Source organism: Bacillus rossius (assembly GCF_032445375.1).
Source record: "Bacillus rossius redtenbacheri isolate Brsri chromosome 4 unlocalized genomic scaffold, Brsri_v3 Brsri_v3_scf4_1, whole genome shotgun sequence".
Classification (NCBI taxonomy): domain Eukaryota; kingdom Metazoa; phylum Arthropoda; class Insecta; order Phasmatodea; family Bacillidae; genus Bacillus; species Bacillus rossius.
In genome coordinates this window covers 9,202,276-9,225,188 of record NW_026962010.1, presented here as the reverse complement: position 1 = coordinate 9,225,188, position 22,913 = coordinate 9,202,276, and the positions used below count along the sequence as shown (strand labels likewise).

The window sequence follows — 22,913 nt, the reverse complement described above, 5'->3', positions numbered from 1 at the left end:
AAATATAAGCTCCACCTCCCGTGTACCAGTTTTGTCCAGTTCTAATACCAGTTTATTGGTATACGCACCCGCTTACTCGCTGCCGTGACATGTTCAAGTTTACGTTCATCTTGATGTCTTGATACCAATAATTAATAATTTACGATCCCCACAAATAAATGGTTAGTTTAAAAAATATGCGTCAACAGTATAATACTTCCGAAATTATATAATACGTATAAAACAGTTACCAAGATTCCACTCATTTTATCTTGTGAAGTTCATGTCTCGTACCAGTATTTCGGCTAAGTTGTGACATAAATACAGTATCAGCACTTACAATGTTACGATCAGCCACGTAATATTTCCGACATTTCCGTTACGTTTCTATATTCGTGAGTTTACGTTTTTCCCTAGTACATTTTAGATTGTCTCCTGCTGTAATTACTCGGACTTTTACACGCCTAGGCTTAAATTGTTACATGTTTAGAAATAAAAGCAACTTTTCATGTTATAAAATACACTGTGTGGGTAGTTATCTTTGGTTTTTTGTTGTTTCACGTTTGTTACTGTATTTACAAATTGAATTGCCGTGTTCGAATGAGGAAAATGTTCTGACTGTTCGCCGAAAATTCAAGGATTTCGCGTTATTATCCAAAATGTGAGAAATTCGCGTTATTCTTAAAAATGTACTCAAATTCGCGTAAAAATTCGTTTTATCGCAATCGCGAAATATGCATGTCTCTACTAATTAATCATCAACCATGGAGTGATCATACATTAATTCTCAGTTGTACATATATTTTGCTCAACTTCCTGGTAAAGTGTGAAAATCTGTGTCTAATTGCAGACTTTGGAATATGTTCTGAGCAAAGACGAAGACATAGTTTGCTTGTTCAAACTGAAGGATGGCAGTGTGGAGTCTAGTTTCTCGCTGGCTGTTCTGGAAGCCATCGGGGGGAGTAAAGAAACAGTTCAGCAGGCAGCCAAGGTGAGGATTTCTTCAACAAACCCCTTTTTCTTCTCTTTAAGAAAAAAAGATGGATTTACAAAAGACTCTTTCTTTTTTGAAATCCTAGGTGCTCAAGGCATTCAAACAGGCAACACCAATGGTTGAAAATCATCAAAGCAAAATATCGCAAAAGAAAGTTAAGTAAGTACCAGATTACACCTTGTAATTTTGATTCTAGACCATTTTAGATTATAATGATTGATCCTGGTTATTGGTTTTGATATTACATCCAGTTTTATTAGTGATAACATTTTCAGTAAGTGTGGTTTAGAGATACTATGTATAAATCAGTATTTTCCTTGACATTAGGGTTTCCGTCATTTTATGTTAACAAAATGTCATTTACTATTACTATAAGATATTATTTGTATTTATTTATTTATTTTTAGGTATATTGAACTTGCGAACAAACTTTTGACTTCAGAACTTGATGAAACACTAGTTTCAGTCTTAAACAAAGACTTGAATTTGGTTAGCAAGTTGAAGTAAATGTTTTTGTGTACGTAAAAATCAGGTAAGTCTTGGTCATCAAAATTTTTTTTATTGGAAATTACTGTTAAGATAGTTTTTATATTGGGTCCATAATTTTTTTTTGTCATGAGTTTGACTTTGAACTGTACTCTCATGTGATCATTTTAAACATTTTCAATAATGCTGTTTCTAGGGATGGGTTGAGTACACATTTTTATCGATTCCGATACCAGTACCGATTCCTAAATTTCGATTCTCGATTCCGAGTCATTCCAGTTTTCGATTCCTGGTAATTATGGTCACATAATTAAAACTACTTAAGAATTGAATGCATTACATAATGATAATAACATGTATAAAGGATAATTATAGACTTAGGATTAAATGTTGAGGTTTTTTTTTTTTCAATTACCAGTGAAGAAGCATTTTCACATAAAGTTTGTTTGCTAGTAAGTACTAGGCTGTGCACAAAGAAGTTCAACATTTAGACAAGGTTCTTTAACAGGCGATAACGCCGATAACATAACATCTTTGTTCAAAATGGGTTCAAAGGTAGCACTACTTTTTTCTGTGGTACCTTTTGACTTAGTTGGTGACAGTGCTGTAAACAAAAGTTTGTTTTTCTTCAAAGACTATTTTTTCTGGTAGTAATGTGTGCCGGGATTTCAAATGCTTCATTAAATTGGTTGTAGATTTATAAGTACCGCTCCGTGAAATTTGCGCACTACCATTATTACAAATTGCATATTTGTCATTTTCACTATTGATGCGAAAATGTTCCCAAACTTTAGACATGTTAATACAATATCAGACCATTCGCATCGTAATTTGAAACGACAGTCGGCGAACATTTTTTTACTAATAAACTAGCAAAACACTTGAAAATAGTTTTAGCAAAACAATATTTGTGCCAAATAAATAGCATAAATGCGAAACAATTCACAGTAACCTCAATAGCACGACGGTGAATTACGGCGTAATTCACCGTCGTGCTATTGAGGTTACTGTGAATTGTTTCGCATTTATGCTATTTATTTGGCACAAATATTGTTTTGCTAAAACTATTTTCAAGTGTTTTTCTAGTAATTATTACGGTTTTCCTTTGCAAGAAATAAACACGAGCCTCTGTTGGCGGTATGGCCAGAGAACTCTTTATTATCGATTGTTGCTTTCATTATACAATTTGTCCCGTACGCAACGAATCGATACGTTTCGACTTGACTTTAATTTTATGGCCACCAGAGATTTTGTGGAGGCCATCATCCTTGAATGGCTCACAACTAAACTGGTGACGACACGTGATGTGATCTCGTTTCATAACCGTCACTTTCTTCACAAAAAACAATGGACTTTTCTTAACTGCAAATAAAATTAATAACTTTTTACAATTTATTTACGTCTAATACATGAGAGAGGAATCATGTTCTTCGATCGTGGAGTTTTAATTAGAGGTTAAACATGCCCGGTAACATTGTTTTTATTTATTTTTATTCGTATAAAATTAATATTTAATAATAATGAGCATTATTAGGAATTTTATGCGCATACGGCAGGTAAGATATATTAAAATAAGTAAGTAAAGTTCAGACGAAAATATATTACTACTGTATTTTCTTAACTTAACCGATTCCTAACCTACCTTGCCCTTTTTTAGTACCCGATACTGAGTACCCAAATTTTTTAATAATCGGTGGTATCGAGGAATCGGAGAATCGAATCGACCCATCCCTAGCTGTTTCACAACATAGGTACTGCGGTACTGCCCTGGGCAGCCTTTGAAGCCGGGAGTAACCTAGCTAGTCATGCAAGGCACAGTGGTGGTTCGTGCACCTGCAATATTGCCACTGTGTCTGCAGAGTGCTATTTAGGAAGAAACAACCAAGCAGTGTTAATGTCTTACAAAATGAAACACACTGAATGACGATGCCCTTTTTTAGTGTCGTGTGTTTTTATTTGTTTTATTTCTTCTAAGGAAGGGCTTTCAGAAGGTGGTTTTTAAATCACGAGTTTGGTGACATCACATCCATCCCGTCCTTGGCCGGGAAGTGGCCGTGATTCGGACCATGACTAGGAGCGAGCACACAAGTCCCGGGGAGGTCATTCAATTTCTGGTTTTAATCCATTGTTAGTTTTTATTCGCCGTTATACCTGTGTGTCTGCCTCTCCGAGCCATTGCAGCAGGAGCCCATCTGCCCTCCTGTACTTACGCTCCGTTCAGCATCAGCCACCTCCAGATATTGTTTTTCATTTTCAATTAATTTGCCTGACCACACACGTGGCAGTGCTACACATCTGTGTTTCGAACAGACCGTGATATCTATGTTGTCTCTAGTTAAGATGTATGGTGGTGGTGTGGTATTATTCACTGCCTTTGGACTACATTAAAACAACGTGTATGTACGTGAGTGTTAGCTCATGTGCCGATAGGTTAGCTGTAGCATGCCTCCAGACCATCACACGGTGGACGAGCAGGGTTTTTCTTGGTTTTCCTACTTTAGCGTGTCCGATTGCCACTTGGGCCATCTACATGGGGCTCCTCAACACTTAACTGGCGTAGGGCATCTTTCACCTTGACTGGAGTCGTTCACCACGCCATGCTTTCACCCTGCTTGAAGGTTGGCACCACACAGTACCTACTGCCTAAGCCAGAGGTTCAAGCTTTTTAGGCCTGCGGTTCCCTTAATCTACCGATTATTTCCAGCGGCACCCCCAATACGACCAATATGGGGTTCACCCCAAAAATGGTTAGAAGCTTAAAACATTTTGTAATATTCAAATTTGTGATTTCAATTAAACTTTGGTGATCCTTATTTATAAAGCTATTCTATAAATAAATAACATGATGGGGTGTGTAGAAAGGAGCTAACTGCACTGTTAAGGCAGTGTAAGTTTACGCTCTCTTGAATTGCTTGTTCACTTGATTGCGTGATACAAAAACCTGCTGCACCTTTTTCACTGCTGGGCACACACTTTAGGAACCCCTGGTCTAAGGTACTTTCAGGTCTCTGCTTTGTGTTCAAATAAATTTATGGGCGTTTCAGGTTGTGATGTCACTCACGTGGCTGGCTAACATAAAGTTCCATCAATCTGAGATAGTCGAATGCCCTGTTACCACCAGTTTTGAGTGCAAGCAGTGTAGGAGTGAAGCCCCAGCTAGTAGCATAGAAATGTGTTAAACGTTAAAGTTTTTTAAGAAATACATAGAGTACAGCCAAAAATTATATCATAATTAATCAAAATCTAAAGGTACAATTGATAATTTTTAGTTTGAGTTAGTGCTGTTATCACCTTAGTATGTGGCATGTAGGATTACAAAATGTTTGCTTTACAGAAGTGAATATGTAAATAACATATTTTGCAAACTAAAAATAGTACAATGTTTAACAATGCTTATTATCAACAAAACTTGAAATAAAAATCTTCAAACACTTTGGTATAGTAACCATCACTAAAAACTCATAACACTTAACTAATTTGAACTATTTTAAGGCATTTAAACACAATCTGGTCCATGATTTGTACTATGGGTAGTTAAAATAATTCTCTACTTTGCATTGGCAAAGGCTACAAGGATAAAATAGAAGCAGATTCAGAACCTTCAAATCATTGAAGAGGTGAGTGGAAATGAAGAGCTAGCCAATGGCAATAACAAAATAGCAATGCATCTTTTCTGCCACGAGTCATAACGAGCACTTTTAATTTATGAAGTTCTTCAGAATAAAGCATTTATCTTTTGTATTAAATATATGTTTTCCATTAATGTCATTCTCACTTGGAATTCACAAATACTGTTATTTCAATCTAAGACTAAATATGTACAAAAGTACTTAATTTCCTGTAATGAATGATCTAGCTAAAAAAAAAATTAAAAAATTGTAGTCTGTGTGTGTGAAGACTCATCTTTGTATGAAACAAATAAGAATATATTACATTGCATTTATAATATTCTTTTATTTCAAAATGTCCAACCACAACAGTTTTACAGCTACCATAGATTTTTTATCATAAAATTTTTGCTAATTATAATGGACAGAAACCTCTCATCTATACATGTGATGTGTCACAGTGTTGTATTGGGCTGTTTCAAGCCAAATTAGTGAAGTACTAGCAAGTTTTTATTCAAGGACTGTCTCTCGGACTGGATGAAGCCTTGCTCAGTTAAGATAGTGAAGCTCTGAGCGTTAGTGTTGCAAAGAAATTTCACAATTGCTTGTATGGTGGAAGATATTACAAAATCATAATTGATCATTAGCCTTATTTTCACAAACCAAGAAGCCTAACGAATATAGCTCTTACGCTATGCTTGAACATTTAGTTGTACTTGGTACTGCGTTACAAGCTGGGTTCTGGAATACCGGACGCAGGTTGACTTCATTTAGTTTCCAGACTCCTCCCCCTAGGAAAGATTTCTGCAAGAAGCCCTAGATGAGTCTGCCATTCACTCCAATAAATTTGCAGATATGAAATAGATCCCATTTTGTCAAAAGTGCAACATTTTTAGTGGAAGGGACTGCCAGCAGAAAAATTGGATTAAGTCTATCAGCCATTTTGCAGATGTCAGCATGAGTTATCCAAGCACCGTAGCTGCTTATATTAAGGTACCCAAGTAGTTATTTCATGAGTATCTCGGAGGCACAGAGTACACACAGCACCAACTCCAATCAAGACACTGTGCGGACCAAGGCAGTAGACCACAATTGTGTACAGTAGTGATTTCATCTTCTGAAACAAGGTGAAGCCTAGCCTAAACTCCAGCAGTAGTCAACCTTAATGGTGGAATTCATCCACTCCAGTGTTAACTGAGCCCCAACAGTGACTACTGGTATTTAGCATTTCCACTCCCTAAGTACTGTGCAATAGGACCCCTATATAATACAATAAACTTTGTATTGTTATCAGTAGGTACTGGCTCAGAGAAAACAGTGTGATAATATTTCTAACATAATAACCTACATAATACAATAAACTCTGTATTATTATTATTACCGTATTTACTCGCGTAAAGATGATTTTTCCAAATTTTCATCTCCAAAAAAGGAGAGGGGGCCTATATGCGAATTTGGAGGAAAAAATAGATTTTTCTTTTTTTCAGGTATGAAAAACTAACATTTAATAAAAGCAAAATGAAATACAGCCACAACTTATTCAAACGCCAATTAAATTTTGATTAAATGAAACAGCTGGCAGAATGACTATATATAGAAAGTAAATAATAATAACCTACGTGAAATATAATGGACGTATAAAAACATTTACATTACAGCATACTTTACCAGGATGAAAATGGGGATTGCTTGTTAAAATAATTTATAATTATGTACTGATGAAATTATGATTATGTGAAACGAAAAACTTAAAACAATTTTTTCATAGCCAACATTCTAAAAGACTGACTGTGGGTACACGTATACCCTTCCCTGCCCTCCGACATTTCCAAAGGAATTTCAATTTTTGATTTAAAATAATTTTTCACGCATTTATTTACGGGACGGTACAGTCAACTGCTGAGCTGCTTGTAGAGACAGATCTGCTGCAGCTTCAGCACCTCCGAGCCCCAGCTGGTGTACCCCGGGAGCAAGTAGCGGGCAAACAGCTCCAGGCTACGGGGGCTCGGCGGCAAGTACTTGGCCAGAACATCTGCAACAGTTTGTTAAGTGCTAGCAGATTACAAATGAAACATCTAACTATACATCCTTGAGCTAGGAAAAAATTCATTTACAACAACTAATAAATAGAGACCTGCAAAATTTGTGGATTCATTGACCTCTAGGATAGACTCCACAGTCCTTTAAATACTCACGGAAATGACACCTGCTCATCGGCTACTGACGCGTGACACGTCTCAACCAGGCTGTCCGTAATTCGGCACTTTCTTGGTTTAGTGTTTCCCATTGGCTCACAGTTCCCCGGATAAAATGTGGGGCAATCGCAGAAGCGGTACGAAGGTATAGTTGTTTTGATGCTAGCCTATCGCGAAATGAATCCGCGATTTTTGCATGTCTCTACTAATAAATATTATTTTGTAAAAAAAAAAAAAACACTTTAAACCAAGTGTCAATCTGATGAAGTAGCCAATGATGAAAAACATACCCTTTTTAATAAGCTTGTGTGAATATTATTAATTTACAATAATAAAACAAATACTTTATTATTCGTATATGCTTTCAAATGCTTACACTTAGAAATAACACATATTCATTCATATTCTAAATGCAGTGAAGCTGTTGCGCATCACCTTGTGCAACAATCATAATTAAATCTTTTGTACTGTATCCCAGTTTTAATATAAAACTATCATAAAAAATTGTAAGAATATTTTCTCCAAACTTAAAATTCTAATTTGATATTATTATCAGAGAATATTTTCATACGTATTTTAAAATTTGGGTAGAACTAAAAAGTAAAACTTATATATGCACAGGCCTAATTTTAAGGGACCAAGCAGGAAAACAATTCTGGGTGGGCTGTATTTTGGACAACAGCCGCCAGGAGTTAGTTTCAGTAATATCTATCGTGCTGAACAAGAATGTTGCATTTGAAAAAATAAAATAATTTAACAAAATTTAAGTTGCTTTATTTTTTGACGTGAATTCAATGAAAGTCTTACTTGACGGCCGAGTGGCAAGGCCAGAAAAAATTGTGACGCTGAACCGCAACAAACTCTGCCCATTGTTCAGAGCCACTGGCTCAAATGAGTCCACATCAACATCAGAATCATCAGAGAGCATATCCACATTCATTACCAAACAATTTTCAGCATTCCCCATTGCTTCTCGCGAGACAGACAGCTGAGGCTCGATCGAGTGCAAAATTCGTGCCTTGTTTGGTGGCTCATTTCTCTTGGCTACTTTTTGCCTCATTTGACACCTACAACACTTCTCTGAATTTTTAATTGCTTCTGCTTGGGTGATTTCGCATGTTTTCTTTCTTTTCTCCAACATAACCTGTTTTCGTTTAGGCATTTTGCAATTGATACTTCCAAAACCAAAGACAGTAACTTTATTGCTATGCCACTAAACTAGCATCACTTAGTGCTCACTGACAAGCAACTTAAAAGGTTGAATCATGCAAATATATTACTTTCAGAGTTACAGCTCTCTCTGACTTCAGTTCGGTGCTCCCCACCAACGCTCATTGCGTCATCACTGCTAATGTTAACCGAGTCATACGTAACGAACACGAGCAATATCTGCTCTACTAAGATATATCTATTAACTCTGTTGCAACCGACTGCTGCTGTGAAAGTGTGGCCACCAGTGTGTGCCAACTCAATTACAGTGTTTTGTGACATTATTTACTTAGTTGCTTTTTTGTAACGAGACACAGTAAGACAATTAACAGATATCATTAGAATGGAGGGGAAAACCAAAATATTTATGCACAGTATTTAACTGAGCATGGGTCGCACATTTAAAAAAAAAAAAAAAGGGAAGGAAAACATGGGCATAAAAAATTGTATTCTTTTACTTTGTATTTTTTGTTAGAGAAGTAAGGGGGGAAGGAGAAGGAAGGGCCATAAAGGATGGAGAGGGGGTCAACATCAGTGACATGTTTATTATGTGGCAATAAGCTGAGACATGAATCATAGACTTCACTTGTACAGGAGATAGATTTATGTCATAAGAGCAACCCTTACGGTGAAAATATTATAGATAATGCCCAAAAATCAAAGGTGCGCCCCACACACAGGGGCCACCAACGCTTCAGCGGGTAAATACGGTATCTAGTAATCTACTCTACTCACCAGTAGTCACAAAATTTTAATCTGTAATGTAAATAAAACTACATATTTTCATATTGTATACATTTATCTTGTTGGAAAAAAAAATCCTAATTTAGAAATTTTATGTATCAACCTTTTATTTTTTTTTACTTGGCCTTCAACTCACTGACAGTACAGTCAACAACACAGTTCAACAGTAGCCTACAACTCACGTAGTTTCGGTTCCCTACCACGTTCGTGCAACTTCGGATTTCTCTCAAAAATTGAAATTAAAAAAATTGAAGGGTTAGGTTAGGTCAGTCACAACATGCTTGTTTTCATTGGAAACTTCTGATTTAGCAGATGAAGTGGTGTTAATAACAAAACGCAAAACTTCGGAAAACTTCGGAAATTCTTGCAGGGAACCGAAACTACGTGAGTTGTAGGCTTCCCCACAGTTCAAGGAATGAACCCGAGCATTTGCCTGCAGTGATTAAGGAAAGCCAGAACACTGCCAGCGTACCTGCCAGAGGTGGCTTGTGGGAGTGCAAGGCGCTGGGCACACTCACTAACACTCTGCCGTCTTCTGGCAGGGGACGTGGCCTTCCCTCGGCTTGGAACCATCCAAACACAATCTGCTCGAACGGCTGCTTCCCCGGAGGTTTGGAATAAGCACACACTGCTTCTCCTCCACATGTTACCTGCAAAATCAATCTACAATCACGCAGATACTATATAAATACATACACCCCTGCCCTTCCTCTGTTGCCCTTTTCTTGATACATTACAAGGTGGCAGTAGAGATGAACACTGCCACTCAAACCGTATTGGCCAGCCGAAAAGATTGTGTATGTACATTTACTAATACCAGCCAATACCTTTAAGCTAAAATTCAATCTGAATATGTACTATGTGATACTAGAAAGCACCCAATTGCATGCAATAAATTATTTTATTTTTTTTTTTTTAATGACAGTAAAATGTTCATTTTTAATGTTGAAATAATGTACTTTCCATACTATGAAACAATTAAGTAATTCTATCCAAGTAATGCATAATATAAACAACATACCAAAAAAAACACCATTTAAAAAATACAAGCATTTAAATACCGTATTTACTCGCATATAAGTCGCCATCGCAGATAGGTCGCACCCATAATTTGAGGTCTTGAATTTGGTATTTAAGATTCCCCCCATATAGGTCGCACCGGTAATTCATTGCCGTGCGCCGTGCGCGGAGAAAGGTCATTGTACTCGATCAGCTGGCCAGCTGCTGTTACGGCGCGCCTGCTGGCTCTCTTTGTCCACTGAGCTGCGCATGCGCAGTATAACTCACTCTACGCTCCGCCCAGACTCGTGACCTTGCATCAGCAGCCAGCCAATAGATGCGAGCTTAGCGGAAAAAAATATAAGCTCCACCTCCCGTGTACCAATTTTGTCCAGTTCTAATACCAGTTTATTGGTATACGCACCAGTTTTCTCGCTGCCGTGACGTGTTCAAGTTTACGTCCATCTTGATGTCTTGATACCAATAATTAATTAATTAAGATTCCCAGAAATAAATTATTTTAAAAAATATTTGTCAACTGTACAATACTTCCGAAATTATAAAATACGTATAAAACAGTTACCAAGACTCCGCTCATTTTATCTTGTGAAGTTTATGTCTCGTACCAGTATTTCGGCTAAGTTGTGACATAAATACAGTATCAGAACTTATAAGCAGTCACATTTATACATTCGTGAGTTTACGTTTTTCCCTCGTGCATTTTAGATTGTCTCCTGCTATTATTGACGTCGACCCAAGTGTCTCCCCGGCTCCTTCAGGCCGTTGTTATGCCTCGCCAGCGCCTTCTCTTGCGTGTGTGGTGCGACGCAAGTGACGGTGACGTGTGACCTTGTGTTTCTTTACAGGATTTGATTTATTATTTTATTATAAATATATTTTTGCTTTACGTTTTTTGTATATTTTTATTATAATTAATTTTGTATTGAAGGATTGTATTTTATAAGTTTTAATTGTTCACCGGGCGCCAAGGCCGCGGCTTCCGCCTGTGACCAATCAGCGTGTTCCGCGGGCTCGCGGAGAAGGGGGGGGGGGGAGACGCGGGCGCTGAGGCGCGGCAGGGGAGTGGGAGTCAATCGTCGCCAGGACTCGGCAGACAGCGGTCACGCGAGTGTCATCGCTCCGCGCTAGCGGGAGGCAGTCGTGGACCCGGCACGAGAGGCAACGGACGTCTTGGTGACGCCACTCCGGGACGGTGAGACAAGCGGGCGCGGTATTAGCACAGGTTCTAGACTTTTGCCGTGCGGAGACGTTTTCTCAACTTTGCAGTCGAGCTTGTTGATTTGCAGTTACGGTCGCGAGTTTTCCTTTTATTATTCGCACACGCGTGTTCTGCTTTCAATTCGGGCGAGTCGCGATTCATTTTTTCAAACTGGTCATTCGCAGTCATAGGTTCTGTGTTTTTTTCATTTCTTTCTGGCCAGTGCGGTGTACAGTCAGACAGACATCCTATCACGCGCGGGTCATAAGAATTATATTCCTTACCGTGGGAGTGATAGTCATCACGGGCGGGACGTCCCGTAATTTTCTAAACCAGAACAGTGCGCGGAACCGGGTTTTGACTAGGGATGGTCGGGTACCCAAAATTTCGGGCAGTGTTTCGGGTATCAAGTATACCCGAAATTCCGGGCGGGTATTTCAGTGCCCGAAAATATCGGGCACCTTGGAAAACGGCAATACCGCACGGCGCAAGTAAACAAAGCTTCTTTTTTTTGGAACGCGCTGCAGCTGCAGGAACATGCCACGCCGCTGCCGTCCCGGCACCAGCCGGTGAAGTGAGTGTGTGTGAGAGATAAGATAAAGGTGCCCGGTCAGCAAGTGTGTTTGTGGGAGGGGGAGACAGATATAAGAGAGCGAGCCCTGTAGCAAGCGGAAGTGGTCAAGGTCAACATTTACCGTTACTCTCGCTGGCTGACTAACGATGCAGCTGGTCGCCAGCCTCTCTCTCTCACACACACACACACACACACGCGCGCGCGCGTACGCACGGCGGATGCTCACTGCTCAATAGTCACAAAGTAGTGTTCAAGGCCGGTGGAGCTGCTTGCTGTATGCGAGAAGGATTATAAGCTGACTTTAATTACACACATTGTAGTTGCGTGGCATTTACAGAAAGTGGTTGTGAATTGTTTCTATTTAATTCATGTCATTATTTTACCAAAATGGATACCAGTGGAAGTGTAGATCAAACAATCAACAGTGACAATGAACCTTCAAGCAGCTACCCAAACACAATTTAGTTAATAAGCACTTTATTTCCAAGATTAATATGCACTCTATTTTTTAGTTTAATGTTTAACTTTCATATCAGTGCGGTATAGTAAATAAATAAAAACAGTTCAGGTTTGTCAATGCAAACTTAAGTACGACTATTTTATGTTCAGAATTTATTTCATTAACTGATTTTGATGCCCGACCGAGATTGCCCGAGCCCGAAAATTTTGGACAATTACCCGCCCGAGCCCGCCCGAAGTCAAATTTCTCTGCCCGACCATGCCTAGTTTCGACCCACCTAGAAATAGTCACAGGCGGAAACGTGGCAGCCCCATGTAAAGTGTTCGGAGTCTTGAGCATAAAGGACCATCAAACTTTATTAGAGTTGTTCTCATTTAATCTCTGGAGACTAAGTTCCTTGGCCACGTGACTAGTCGACCAGACCACGACATTATTACTCGGACTTTTACACGCCTAGGCAGAAATTATTACATGTTTAGAAATAAAAGCAACTTTTCATGTTATAAAATATGTATATTTTGCGATTTAAAATGTTCATTGCCGACTAATAACGTTACGTTTTTCAAGATGTTTTTAGGCCTACTAGCTAATCTTATCTACTCTTAAAGTACCCACGGTATTTTCTGGTTGTTAATGGTTGTTACGTGACGTAAATAGCGGGATGGATTCGATTTTTGAGTCGTAATTTGCGTGAAAGTATTGTATTGGACTAAATGGGAACTAAACGGGACCTGAAGAATATAGTGCAAATAACAGGAAAACGTAAATAACGGTAAAGTAAATAAGGGGTTTCGCTGTATGTGTACATTGTAAATAAATTTGCCTATACCTATATAAACTTCTTTTTCGCATTTTAAAGCAAAATATTGCAAAAAAAAATTCCTCAAAAATTAAAAAAAAAAATTTCTTCACATATAGGTCGCCCTTCATTCTTTCCCATCAAATGTGGTAAAATTGCTGCGACATATATGCGAGTAAATACGGTATCTACAATTTTTAAAACGGACTAAAAAATAAAATTCATAAATCATATTTAGATTATGATGCATGTGGTGATGGGCATCCAAACATTTAATCTCTTCCACCCACATATTTATTTTCCATATAGATTTCTTTTCAAAATATTTAAAAGGTAAAATAGTTATTGTACCAAGAATTAAAATTGCATAACTGGTAGTTGGTCTCTTGTCACATGCGAATATGTAAAGTGTTAAAGGCTGCTGCTCTGAAGACTTACATGATAAAGTATTAAAAATGTATAATGAATACGTATCCATAGTTCTTAATCTTGAAGAGCACAACTAACCTTTCCTGCACAAATCGTAAACTGCCTACCTGTGGGTGAGAGGGATTGTTAACTAATGATGCCTAGTGTCGTAACAAGACATTACTGGGAATTAATTACCCAACAAAGTTGTTTCCCGTCCATGGTACAGTATTTAAAATTTCCCTGTCTGAGCAAGTCACATCACACTTAGTCCACTGACATACTACTGGTACTCCATACTCCAACTTACATACTCTTGTGTTCACAGCTACCAAAACAATGCTGCATGACACGTAATTGACGTAATTGGTAGGGGCAATATTATAACATTCATTGCCATAAAATCGAAATAAAACTGTAAAGCACGTCAATAAAAGTAACACCCAAATGTAAGTTAATACACCATTTAACACTGAAATTTAACTAAAATTCTTAAATATAATTAAATTATCATGAATTTTGTATCATAAAGTATGAACTAAATGGATTGAAAAAAAATTAATTTTAAGTTGTTAATCTTGCATCTCTGAAGTAACTTGTTTTTATATGGATGATGTTTGCACATTAGTCAAACACACATAATTTACTAATTTATTTCTATTTTTACAAGTATTTTGGTGAAATAAATATTAATAAATATTTTAGTTTCCTATTTGTAGAATAATACAATATTTTCATGAATAAAGACAATAAGGGCTGTTTCAATACCAGTACTTTACAGATACTCTACTGATACTTGATACTGCAATCAACATTTACAATTACTGGTGACATCATATTAATACATAATCTAAACAAAATTGTTATAAATATTTTGAGAATGTTAATGTTTTATATAAATTTTAATTCAAAGCAAACACATATATTAGGCAAACATCTTAATTTATATTTACCTACTTGAAGTTAAACAGTGCCTAAGTAAATAATGATTTAAAATTTTGGCTTTGAAATGTAACTAAATTAATTAAATAAAGTTTAAAATATTATTAAATCCATGGTAAATAATCATAAGAATTAACAAAAAAAAAGTTGTGAATACTTTTTTTCCAGTACCTCCAATACTTTGGAATCGGAATATCAGATCACTATTGAGTATCAGAACAGCTATTAAGACGACATCAAAAACTAAAAATACTGTATTTACCCTAAAATAACACAACTTTAGAATATAAATTTAACCCAAACTTTTTGATTATGAGTTTATTAAAAAGACTTTATGGCTTATAAATAGAAAGAGGAAATATTCGCGATTTCATTTCGCGATAGGCTAAAATACAAATAGTTGTACCTCAGGGCTGTCTCTGCTATTGGCTCACAACTCACCTGGACGACTCTGGGCCAATGGGAAACACCCGACCAAAGCTTTATGGAATCACAGGCTCCTATGTTGGGACGCCTCACAAGACAGCAGCCAATGAGTGGGTGGCATTTGACCGAATGTACGTAGAACTATGGAGTTCATCCTACAGGTCATTGAACCCGCGAATTTTTCCTGTCCCTACTTATAAATCACAATTAAAGTACCTTGCCGTTGAAAAATATTTAAATGATTAAATTTATTCCATATTTACTAGACCCCTAATGGTGCCACTTTCATCAGCTGAGTGATTTACATCGTCACTATTGAAACACCGAGCTGCAGTTAGAAAACTGTAGTTGAGAAGCGGGTCAGTGGTCGGCTGAGAGGGTGCGAGAGTGGGGTGCTGCCTTCCCCAGCCGCCGCCCTCTCCCTCGTCCTGCATCTCTCAGCTGTCAAGCCTGAAGTGGCATGTATGATGCAGTTTACAGGCAGAGCGTGTAGTTTCTCAACTAAGCTGGTCCCAATGGCAAGATACAAGTTTGTGATTATAATGCGCACCCCCCCCCCCCCCCCCCCCCCTTCCCAATTTTAGTCATCAAAGAATTGGTAACAAATCATAGCACTATATTTTGGTAAATACTGAAATTATGTTTTAAAAACCAAATCATAAAATATTGTCCCTAGTGATGAGGGTATGAGGGTGGTGGAGCCCACCTTGAGCCAGTACCACTTGCCGATGTAGGTGACCCCCCAGGCAGGGAACAAGGCGTCCCGTATGGCGGAGAGGTGGCTGTCAGAGTTGGTGCACCACAGTGCCACCAGGGTGCCCGGGGCGGCCAGCGACGCCAGGGGCAGCCGTGCCACGTCTTCGTCGTACATCATCTGGTACCTGCCGGCACCCACGCACGCTCATATCCTCGCTCGTTCACTCTGCGTTCATTCCGATCAATACAGAATACAGTGTTAGCTTCTTCGTGGTACACTATCAGTTACAACACAATTTACCTCATTTTTACTGGGCTAGAAGGGAGTACAGAAGAGTCCCGCTAACTCGGACCCTGTCCAGATCAAAGTCCAGATTCAGCGGGAATTTGCCTTAGAATCCACGGAACACAAGTTTTAGATAGATAAACAAAAAAAAATTTAATTATGTTTTTTTTATCCTTTATGAACACAACTTTTGGTTTTAATACTACAATACTTGTGCACTGATGTCAGATTAACAGAACAAAATATATTTGTGATTAAATTAGTAAATTCTGGTTTTTCCTCAATCCAGTCTGAATTAATAGGATGTCCGGACGAGTGGGGTTTAGATTAGTGGGACTTTCGTGAACAATAATAAGAGACCATTATATTAATAACTTCTTGTTATGTGGCAATTAGCATTAAATTTAAATTTTTCAAATTCACTAGTGCTAATTAAATACTATTGTGCTAAAAGAATTTTGAAATTAATGAAATTATATCCTAGAAAGAATTATAGGAAAATGGATTTCTTTTAGACACAGGTAGCCAATGTAGACACAAAACTATCAGAGAATAATGAATTACTTTCTAATGTTACCCATCAGCAGCACCAGACTTCAATTTTTTTCTCCTGATGTACTTGTTCCACCAAGGAGGATCCAGGAGGATGAAGTCATATGAGTCGTCCAATAGGTGGCGGTGTTTCTGTATTTCACGCACGTCGTAACAAAAAAATTTACACGCGGGAGGGATGAGGTATCTATCGCCTTGAATGCTGGATATGACAGCTACATCGCCAAGGTTTCCACCATGGAAACTCCCCGTCAACAGCTTGCTCTCCTTGTGGTAGAACGATTCAGCTGCCTGACGGGCCTCCAGGTTGTTGCTCTGCACGCCGTCTTCAGACGCCACGAGGTCCCAGCAACCACACTTCCGTCCAGCACTAACGATCTTCTCTGCATTTCTTTGAACGTGCTCAATCTGTATGGAAAAAAAAAATACCAATTCAGAATTGGTCAGATTTGTAAAAATAATAATATTATTAATGAACATTTATGTGTTTATTTGTAAACTTTGATGAATGTAACAGCCCCAGGTCTATTCCTAATATAAGTTTAGATTTTTATTAAATTTAAGTTGATGGGCGACATGCAGTGCATTCCTTTAATCTTGAAGTCGTCGGCCACTCTATTACTAAACATGTGTGCCGGACACTGTAAACTGCAGAGATAGCTATGCCGGCTCACCCACATGTTCAATTATACAGAATCATGTCATTAGGATCAAGGAATACACGATACCAACTTTTTACCATTATGCCTTTTGATTCCAAAGTATTTTTTTTGACAGTGTAAGAAATGTTATTGTGTATAAGGTAGGTATTGAAAATAAAATGAATCCATAACTACTAGTATTTTGGGGGATAAGTATAATCAAAACAATTTCCAAGGGTAAATATTTACCATTCCAAGGCATCTACACATAAGTTACATACATTACAAATATAATACTAAATCGTAATTTAACTGATATGGTACCCAAATATGACCGTTTGCATTAAATCTTACCTCCCCGATACAGTTTCCTTCACTTGAAATGTTAACGTCTCTCTTAATTTTCTTACGATTATTAACGTCTTTATGCAATCCATCTCTCGTAATTTTTTTTTGTTTTTGTCCATCCTTTAAAAACTGTGTACCAATTCGAAATAGCGACTCGTTGAAACCAAATGCTACTTCTTTTTCATCACTTTCCTTCACACTCGCATACACTTCATTTATAAAACAGCAGTGAGAAATAATATAACCTTCTTCAAAAATTTGGACTAAACTCATTATCGCACGCTTTTATATAAATTATTTGTAACTTTAAATGGCAATTTTAAAAAAAATAAACAAATAATACACTTAAAAAAACCACAGTTTTTAGTCTTTACTCGAAGTATGTTCATGACTCATGACTATTTAGTCCCATGGCCTCCGTCGGAATGAACTTCGGGGAACTTCGGGTTTGGTTATCTCGTCCACGGCCTTATGCTGGGTTCACAATTAAAAAAATTAAGCGAGTGCATAGCAAGCCATGCACACGACCTGTGCGAACTGCGAAATCGGTTCACAATTGAATTCTTACTGTTAATTTCAGCCAATGAAATTTCGCGAACTATGCGACATCTGTTTGCAGTGTTAGTAAATAAACATATTAACTTTCAAAAAAACGATAATACTATTTTTATCTCGACATTTTATTACCACAATATGGTTAATAAATGTAAACATATTTCTAGTCCCGCCAAAAAAGCACCCTGCTCTTCTCCCATTGGCTGTTGTGCCATGCCTACGCGACCGAAATAAAATATATTCATTTCACTCCTATGCGCACGACCTCGCTCCCATGCACACGACCAACTTTCTGCTATTGTGAATCGTTAGGTTAGGAAACATGGCGTTCATATCCTATGCACACGACCTACTGTTACTGTTACTGTTATTTTTTCAATTGTGAACCCAGCCTTAGACCGTGATCTCGTCTGTGAAAAGAAGGCTTGCCAACGTGTGTATTCGGGTATGTCCAGAACACGGCCTTTCTAAGGCCGTGGTCCAGAACTTCGAGCATCGTCCAGAAGGTCCAGAAGGACGAGTGAATCGTAGGCTTCCCGGCATCCGTCCGCGTCAGAGATTAGAGAGGTCGTTGGAGCATAAACACAGTTTGTTGGTATCTCTCCTGTAGTCAGGGGACATAAGGGGGAAGCAGGTCACCACCATATTGTTCCGTGAATAAAATGGCATTTTCTCATAAAAGATGTATGTATGGTGGTGGAAAAGTGCATGAATATTAAATAAGTAATATTATTGACGTAACTTCTAGTCCCACGGAGTGGATTTTAGTCCTGTGTGAACCACCAGCAGTGTTACACCTAGTCTCACGAAGCTCCCACCATTTACTTGATTTAACTGATTAGTAAATGCCATTGTATTTTAAGTATTGTTTTTAACTTATTTTCTATTTCTGGAGTTGACCATGTGCTTTTGTGTGGTGGTGGTTAGTGGCAGGCAGGTGGGAAGATAAAACTCCTCCTAAGTTCATCACCTTACACTTATCATGCTGCCTTCTACTGCGTTGATGGAATGCTGATTATGTTGACTAAGGCGCCACTTTGCCATTTCGGCTGTGTGGGACTCTGTTTCAGGGTGTAATGTTGTCTTAGTGGCTGGCGCACAACAGGTAACGGCTTGAATGAACTCCCTGGGATACTGATTTAGAAAGCAGTGTGTTATAGATTAAGTTGAAAAATAAATGCAAGACATTTTGTCATACTGTTTTATTGACCACACAATGCTCATACACTGTGCTGCCAGTAGACATGGCCATTATCTCCTCTGGAACCTAAGCTGATCTGGCATGTCCTTATGTTCGCTGATTAGCGATATGAGGTAAAGTTATGTACTTACATTTACTTGGCTATTGATCATTAGTACGCATTCTGGCCGCTAGGTGCACAGTGTGCAGGTGCCCTAGGCGTCCTGCCTCGATTCATATTTCTGTATCGGTATTGATTACACGCAGGTGGAGCGATTACAGTTACACTTCAAATTAAGGGCGGCAACATTCCCCCAATGGTCATGTTACCAACAAATTTTAATACACTAACTCACATACTAACAAGATGCTAAAAGCCACTTGGCACATGAGTGATCATTATATAGTATGCATAACGATGTGGCATGCGGCCTTTAATTAAACTATCGCCACATGGGCGAAACAAAAGTTGGACCCCGGAACTCCTCATGTCAAATTACTCGAAAGAGGTTTATGTTGATGACACAGTTTTATGTGCGGCTACCCACAGGGCCGATGAAGAGTGTTTATAATTTACATGATGCAGATGGTGATGGGGATGTAATGGTGAGGGCCCCATGGTGCGCAAACGCGACCAGCCGCGGTGGCAAGATAAGATCAGACTGCTGAAACTGTGCCCTCCACATGCCGCCACAACTCAACTGGTGCGGATATGTGTCTTGTGTAAAAGAGAAAATGGGCAATATTTCCAGCCTAGTCGTGCAAAAATGTAATTGCTTACTGCTCAATCAAAGTTCGCTCCTGTGGACACATTAGCTAAGAATTACAAATTGATCAATATTACAATATTAATCAGGGGCAAACTACACTACTATATTGTCGCTCGGGAAACAATCGATATGCCAGTATCGGTGGGCATTTGCAGCGCAGCACACACTACACTATGCTGCACCGATGGCGCAATTCGGTCCCACACGCCATACACCAGCTCTGGCGAGGAGATGATGTGTCATAGTGGCCTGTGTCGTCACACTGTAGGACACATGTTTCAGGCACTAAGCTTTTGGAACCAGTCAATTCCGGCTTGTTTTTTTAAAAGTAATTTACTGGCACAGACACTTGCTGGCCTGAATGTTTCCGACCAGTAGAATGTGACATTATAAATATACAATTTTGTTATTCAGGAAAATGTGGAAACCTGTTAAGTTGAACTTTAATTAATGTGGGCACTGCATTAAGGCAGGATGTGGCTTCTACCTAACACGTGAATACTTTTTACCCCCGATCATTATTCTATCCCAATGAGTATCCACAAATTGTCTAGCCTATCTAAGGGCTTACCCACGGGACTGCAACATGTGGATCAGTGGGGGTTCAGGCTAGGCTGCATAGGATTGTTTACCCAGTGTGTGTGACGTCCTTTAGTAAGCCACATGAGATGGTTTTCAATTCTATGACACACCTCCCTGTAGGAGAGAGGTGACCCTGGGCAACAACATATAACAATGATGCTATCGAGAGACGTCGGCTATGTTTCCGCATTCCGCAGGAAATCTGCTCGCGTCAATATATTGTAAAGTCTATAAATATTGGCCTGCCCAAAATGTATGTTCGGGTTGGAGTCAGGAGCAATCTTGTGCAGGTAGCGCAAAAACCAACGATAACTTTTCTTTTTATAAATTAAATTAAAATTAAAATTATACATGTAGGTTTGTAAAAAAATATAATTAATTCTTATTTTAATTTAGGGTTGGTATAATATTAAAAGTATTCATAAGTAATAAGATTACTTGCTGCTTGAAATTAACCTAAGGCGTGCCATGTTTTCTATTTTACTGTGCAATTAAAAACGTCTTTTTCATGTTTGTCATTTTCCCTGCAAACGGGGCTTTCAAATGTCTTCTGAAGAAAGTATTAAAGATCCTGTTTGTGCTAACGAACTTATTCAGGATGACTGTGAAAAAGTGGTTGAAAATTTTAACTGTGTTCAATTGAAAGGTAACGAAACGAGTTATTCGTTTTTAAGCCGCGTAAATGATGGCTTCAGGAATACGAGTTGCAGTGAAATTGTTTCAGGCGTTGTGGATCTATCGAGTTTTAGTTTGTGTAACACTTCTCACTTACAAATAGGAACTATAGACCAGTTAAGACCTAATAATGCTGAAGATTGGCTTAGGTTGACCACGGACGTGAATTTAGAAGAGTACGGAATCACGAAGACGGAAGCTGGTTGTCACTTTTCACCGGGAGTTATTTCTCATGATTTTGTTTCGTCTAAACGTAATGAAGTTGATATGTGTATAAATAATGACGAGAGTGCTTCAGAACTTGATTTGCACGTACCAGAAAATAATTCTGGGTGTGAAAAAAATAAATTCAGTAATTTAAGTGAATTTTTATTTAGGACTAGTGATAATGGCAGCAGTACACTTCTAAACGGTTTTACTGAAAGTGACTCTTTTTTAAATTATTTAGAAAAAACCGATATTTTAGGTAAAGATGTGCTGCTTGAAAATGTGGCTTCAACAGATGCGAATAAACTTACAGAATCAACGTCCAACTTCGACTCTGCCTCAAGTAATATGGAATACTCATTAACAGACATTTGCCCATCTCTTGAAAAACATGCAGAGGAATCTGACTTGAATATTCCACAGTCAGAATTAGAAATTGACAAGGATGCTACTCCTTGGGAACACTTATACATTAATAAACACACTGATGAGTCAGTTAGGGAAACTGATTATCCCGAGTTTAACCTTTTAACTTTTCATGTTGAACTTTGTGATAGTCTGTCACTACAGGATGATAATGTGGGTGTGACTAAGGTTCTGGAAAAAGGTCAGAAGTGTGATGTTAGTGACAAGCAGCAGATTTGTGATGAACCACATTCTGTAGAAATTCCACCAGAAGTCCAAACAGCAGCAGTGAAGGTTGTAGATAGTGAACCTAGAAAAAATTCTGGAGTAGCTCAGTCACTACCTTGCATCTTGAAAACAAAAACCAAAGTTGCAGTTCCAAACCCTAGAAGCATCTTGAAAACTGCACAGACTGTCAACGACCCGAAAATTTCTTCTATATTTAAGCCTTCCACGACCCCTAAATGTGCGATTCAAAACAGTGTAGCCAAAATGGAAACTAACGATAGTAGTGGTAAGAAACCAGACACCAAAGGTATGGCATTTGTAGCTATTTCTACTGATAAGTATAAAAATACAACAGAAATTGTAATAAATACTGCTAGAGGAGAGCAGGTACTGAAAGGAAAAACGTCTGATCTCATGAAGGCAACGTCAAACCTTTGGGTCAAACTGGAAAAAATAAGTAACAATAATACAGAACAGACACTAACAATCAGCACAGTGAAGGAAGATGTTAAGCAGACAACCTTAACCAGAGATAAGAAAACACACAATGGAAAGAATGGCGGTAAGTTTTTCCATATCTTTGAACAGTGTTTCTTGGGTGAAGGCCTTCTTACACTATCAAATATGCAGTTTTATCCCCGCACAGTCTGTTTTAAACTAACAATTTATTTGCTATAGTGCAGTAATATTAATAATAATCTATTATTTAGTTGATTATTGATTTAATAGAATTTTTTGCTTTTTTT

General features: G+C 38.2%; 3 protein-coding genes across 4 annotated transcripts in view; 2 read left to right on the top strand and 1 right to left on the bottom strand.

Annotated features, from left to right (window-relative positions):
- Nucleotides 1-5,402, top strand: part of LOC134541686 (mutS protein homolog 5-like) — a 53,113-nt gene extending 47,711 nt beyond the window's left edge. Inside the window, exons 17-20 of the mRNA XM_063385302.1 lie at nucleotides 830-970; nucleotides 1,059-1,132; nucleotides 1,381-1,505; nucleotides 5,026-5,402. Coding sequence (XP_063241372.1) covers nucleotides 830-970; nucleotides 1,059-1,132; nucleotides 1,381-1,480 — 315 coding nt within the window. The 3' untranslated portion in view covers nucleotides 1,481-1,505; nucleotides 5,026-5,402. The remainder of the gene's footprint in view (nucleotides 1-829; nucleotides 971-1,058; nucleotides 1,133-1,380; nucleotides 1,506-5,025) is intronic.
- LOC134541687 (N(6)-adenine-specific methyltransferase METTL4) lies at nucleotides 5,394-18,137 on the bottom strand. Its single transcript, XM_063385303.1, has 5 exons — nucleotides 17,572-18,137; nucleotides 16,602-16,984; nucleotides 15,749-15,923; nucleotides 9,688-9,865; nucleotides 5,394-7,099 (listed from the first exon to the last, which is right to left on the bottom strand). The coding sequence occupies exons 1-5, from the start codon at nucleotides 17,836-17,838 to the stop codon at nucleotides 6,960-6,962; spliced, it is 1,143 nt and encodes a 380-aa protein (XP_063241373.1). The 5' UTR covers nucleotides 17,839-18,137; the 3' UTR covers nucleotides 5,394-6,959.
- Nucleotides 18,138-21,118: 2,981 nt separating this feature from the next.
- LOC134541638 (protein suppressor of hairy wing-like) overlaps nucleotides 21,119-22,913 on the top strand; it is a 65,005-nt gene continuing 63,210 nt past the window's right edge. The window contains exon 1 of one of the 2 annotated variants that reach the window (XM_063385214.1): nucleotides 21,119-22,729. In XM_063385214.1, the coding sequence (XP_063241284.1) occupies nucleotides 21,196-22,729 (1,534 nt within the window). In that variant the 5' untranslated portion in view covers nucleotides 21,119-21,195. The remainder of the gene's footprint in view (nucleotides 22,730-22,913) is intronic. The other variant, XM_063385213.1, reaches the window with a different exon arrangement.

Bases quoted from the DNA above. Each gene is read 5' to 3' on its own strand.
- LOC134541687 (XM_063385303.1), bottom strand. From the start codon at position 17,838: ATGAGTTTAGTCCAAATTTTTGAAGAAGGTTATATTATTTCTCACTGC. The intron at 16,985-17,571 runs GTAAGATTTAAT...TTTTCCATACAG, and splicing joins AAGGAAACTGTATCGGGGAG to ATTGAGCACGTTCAAAGAAA. The intron at 9,866-15,748 runs GTGGGCTCCACC...TTGATTTTGCAG, and splicing joins GCAAGTGGTACTGGCTCAAG to GTAACATGTGGAGGAGAAGC.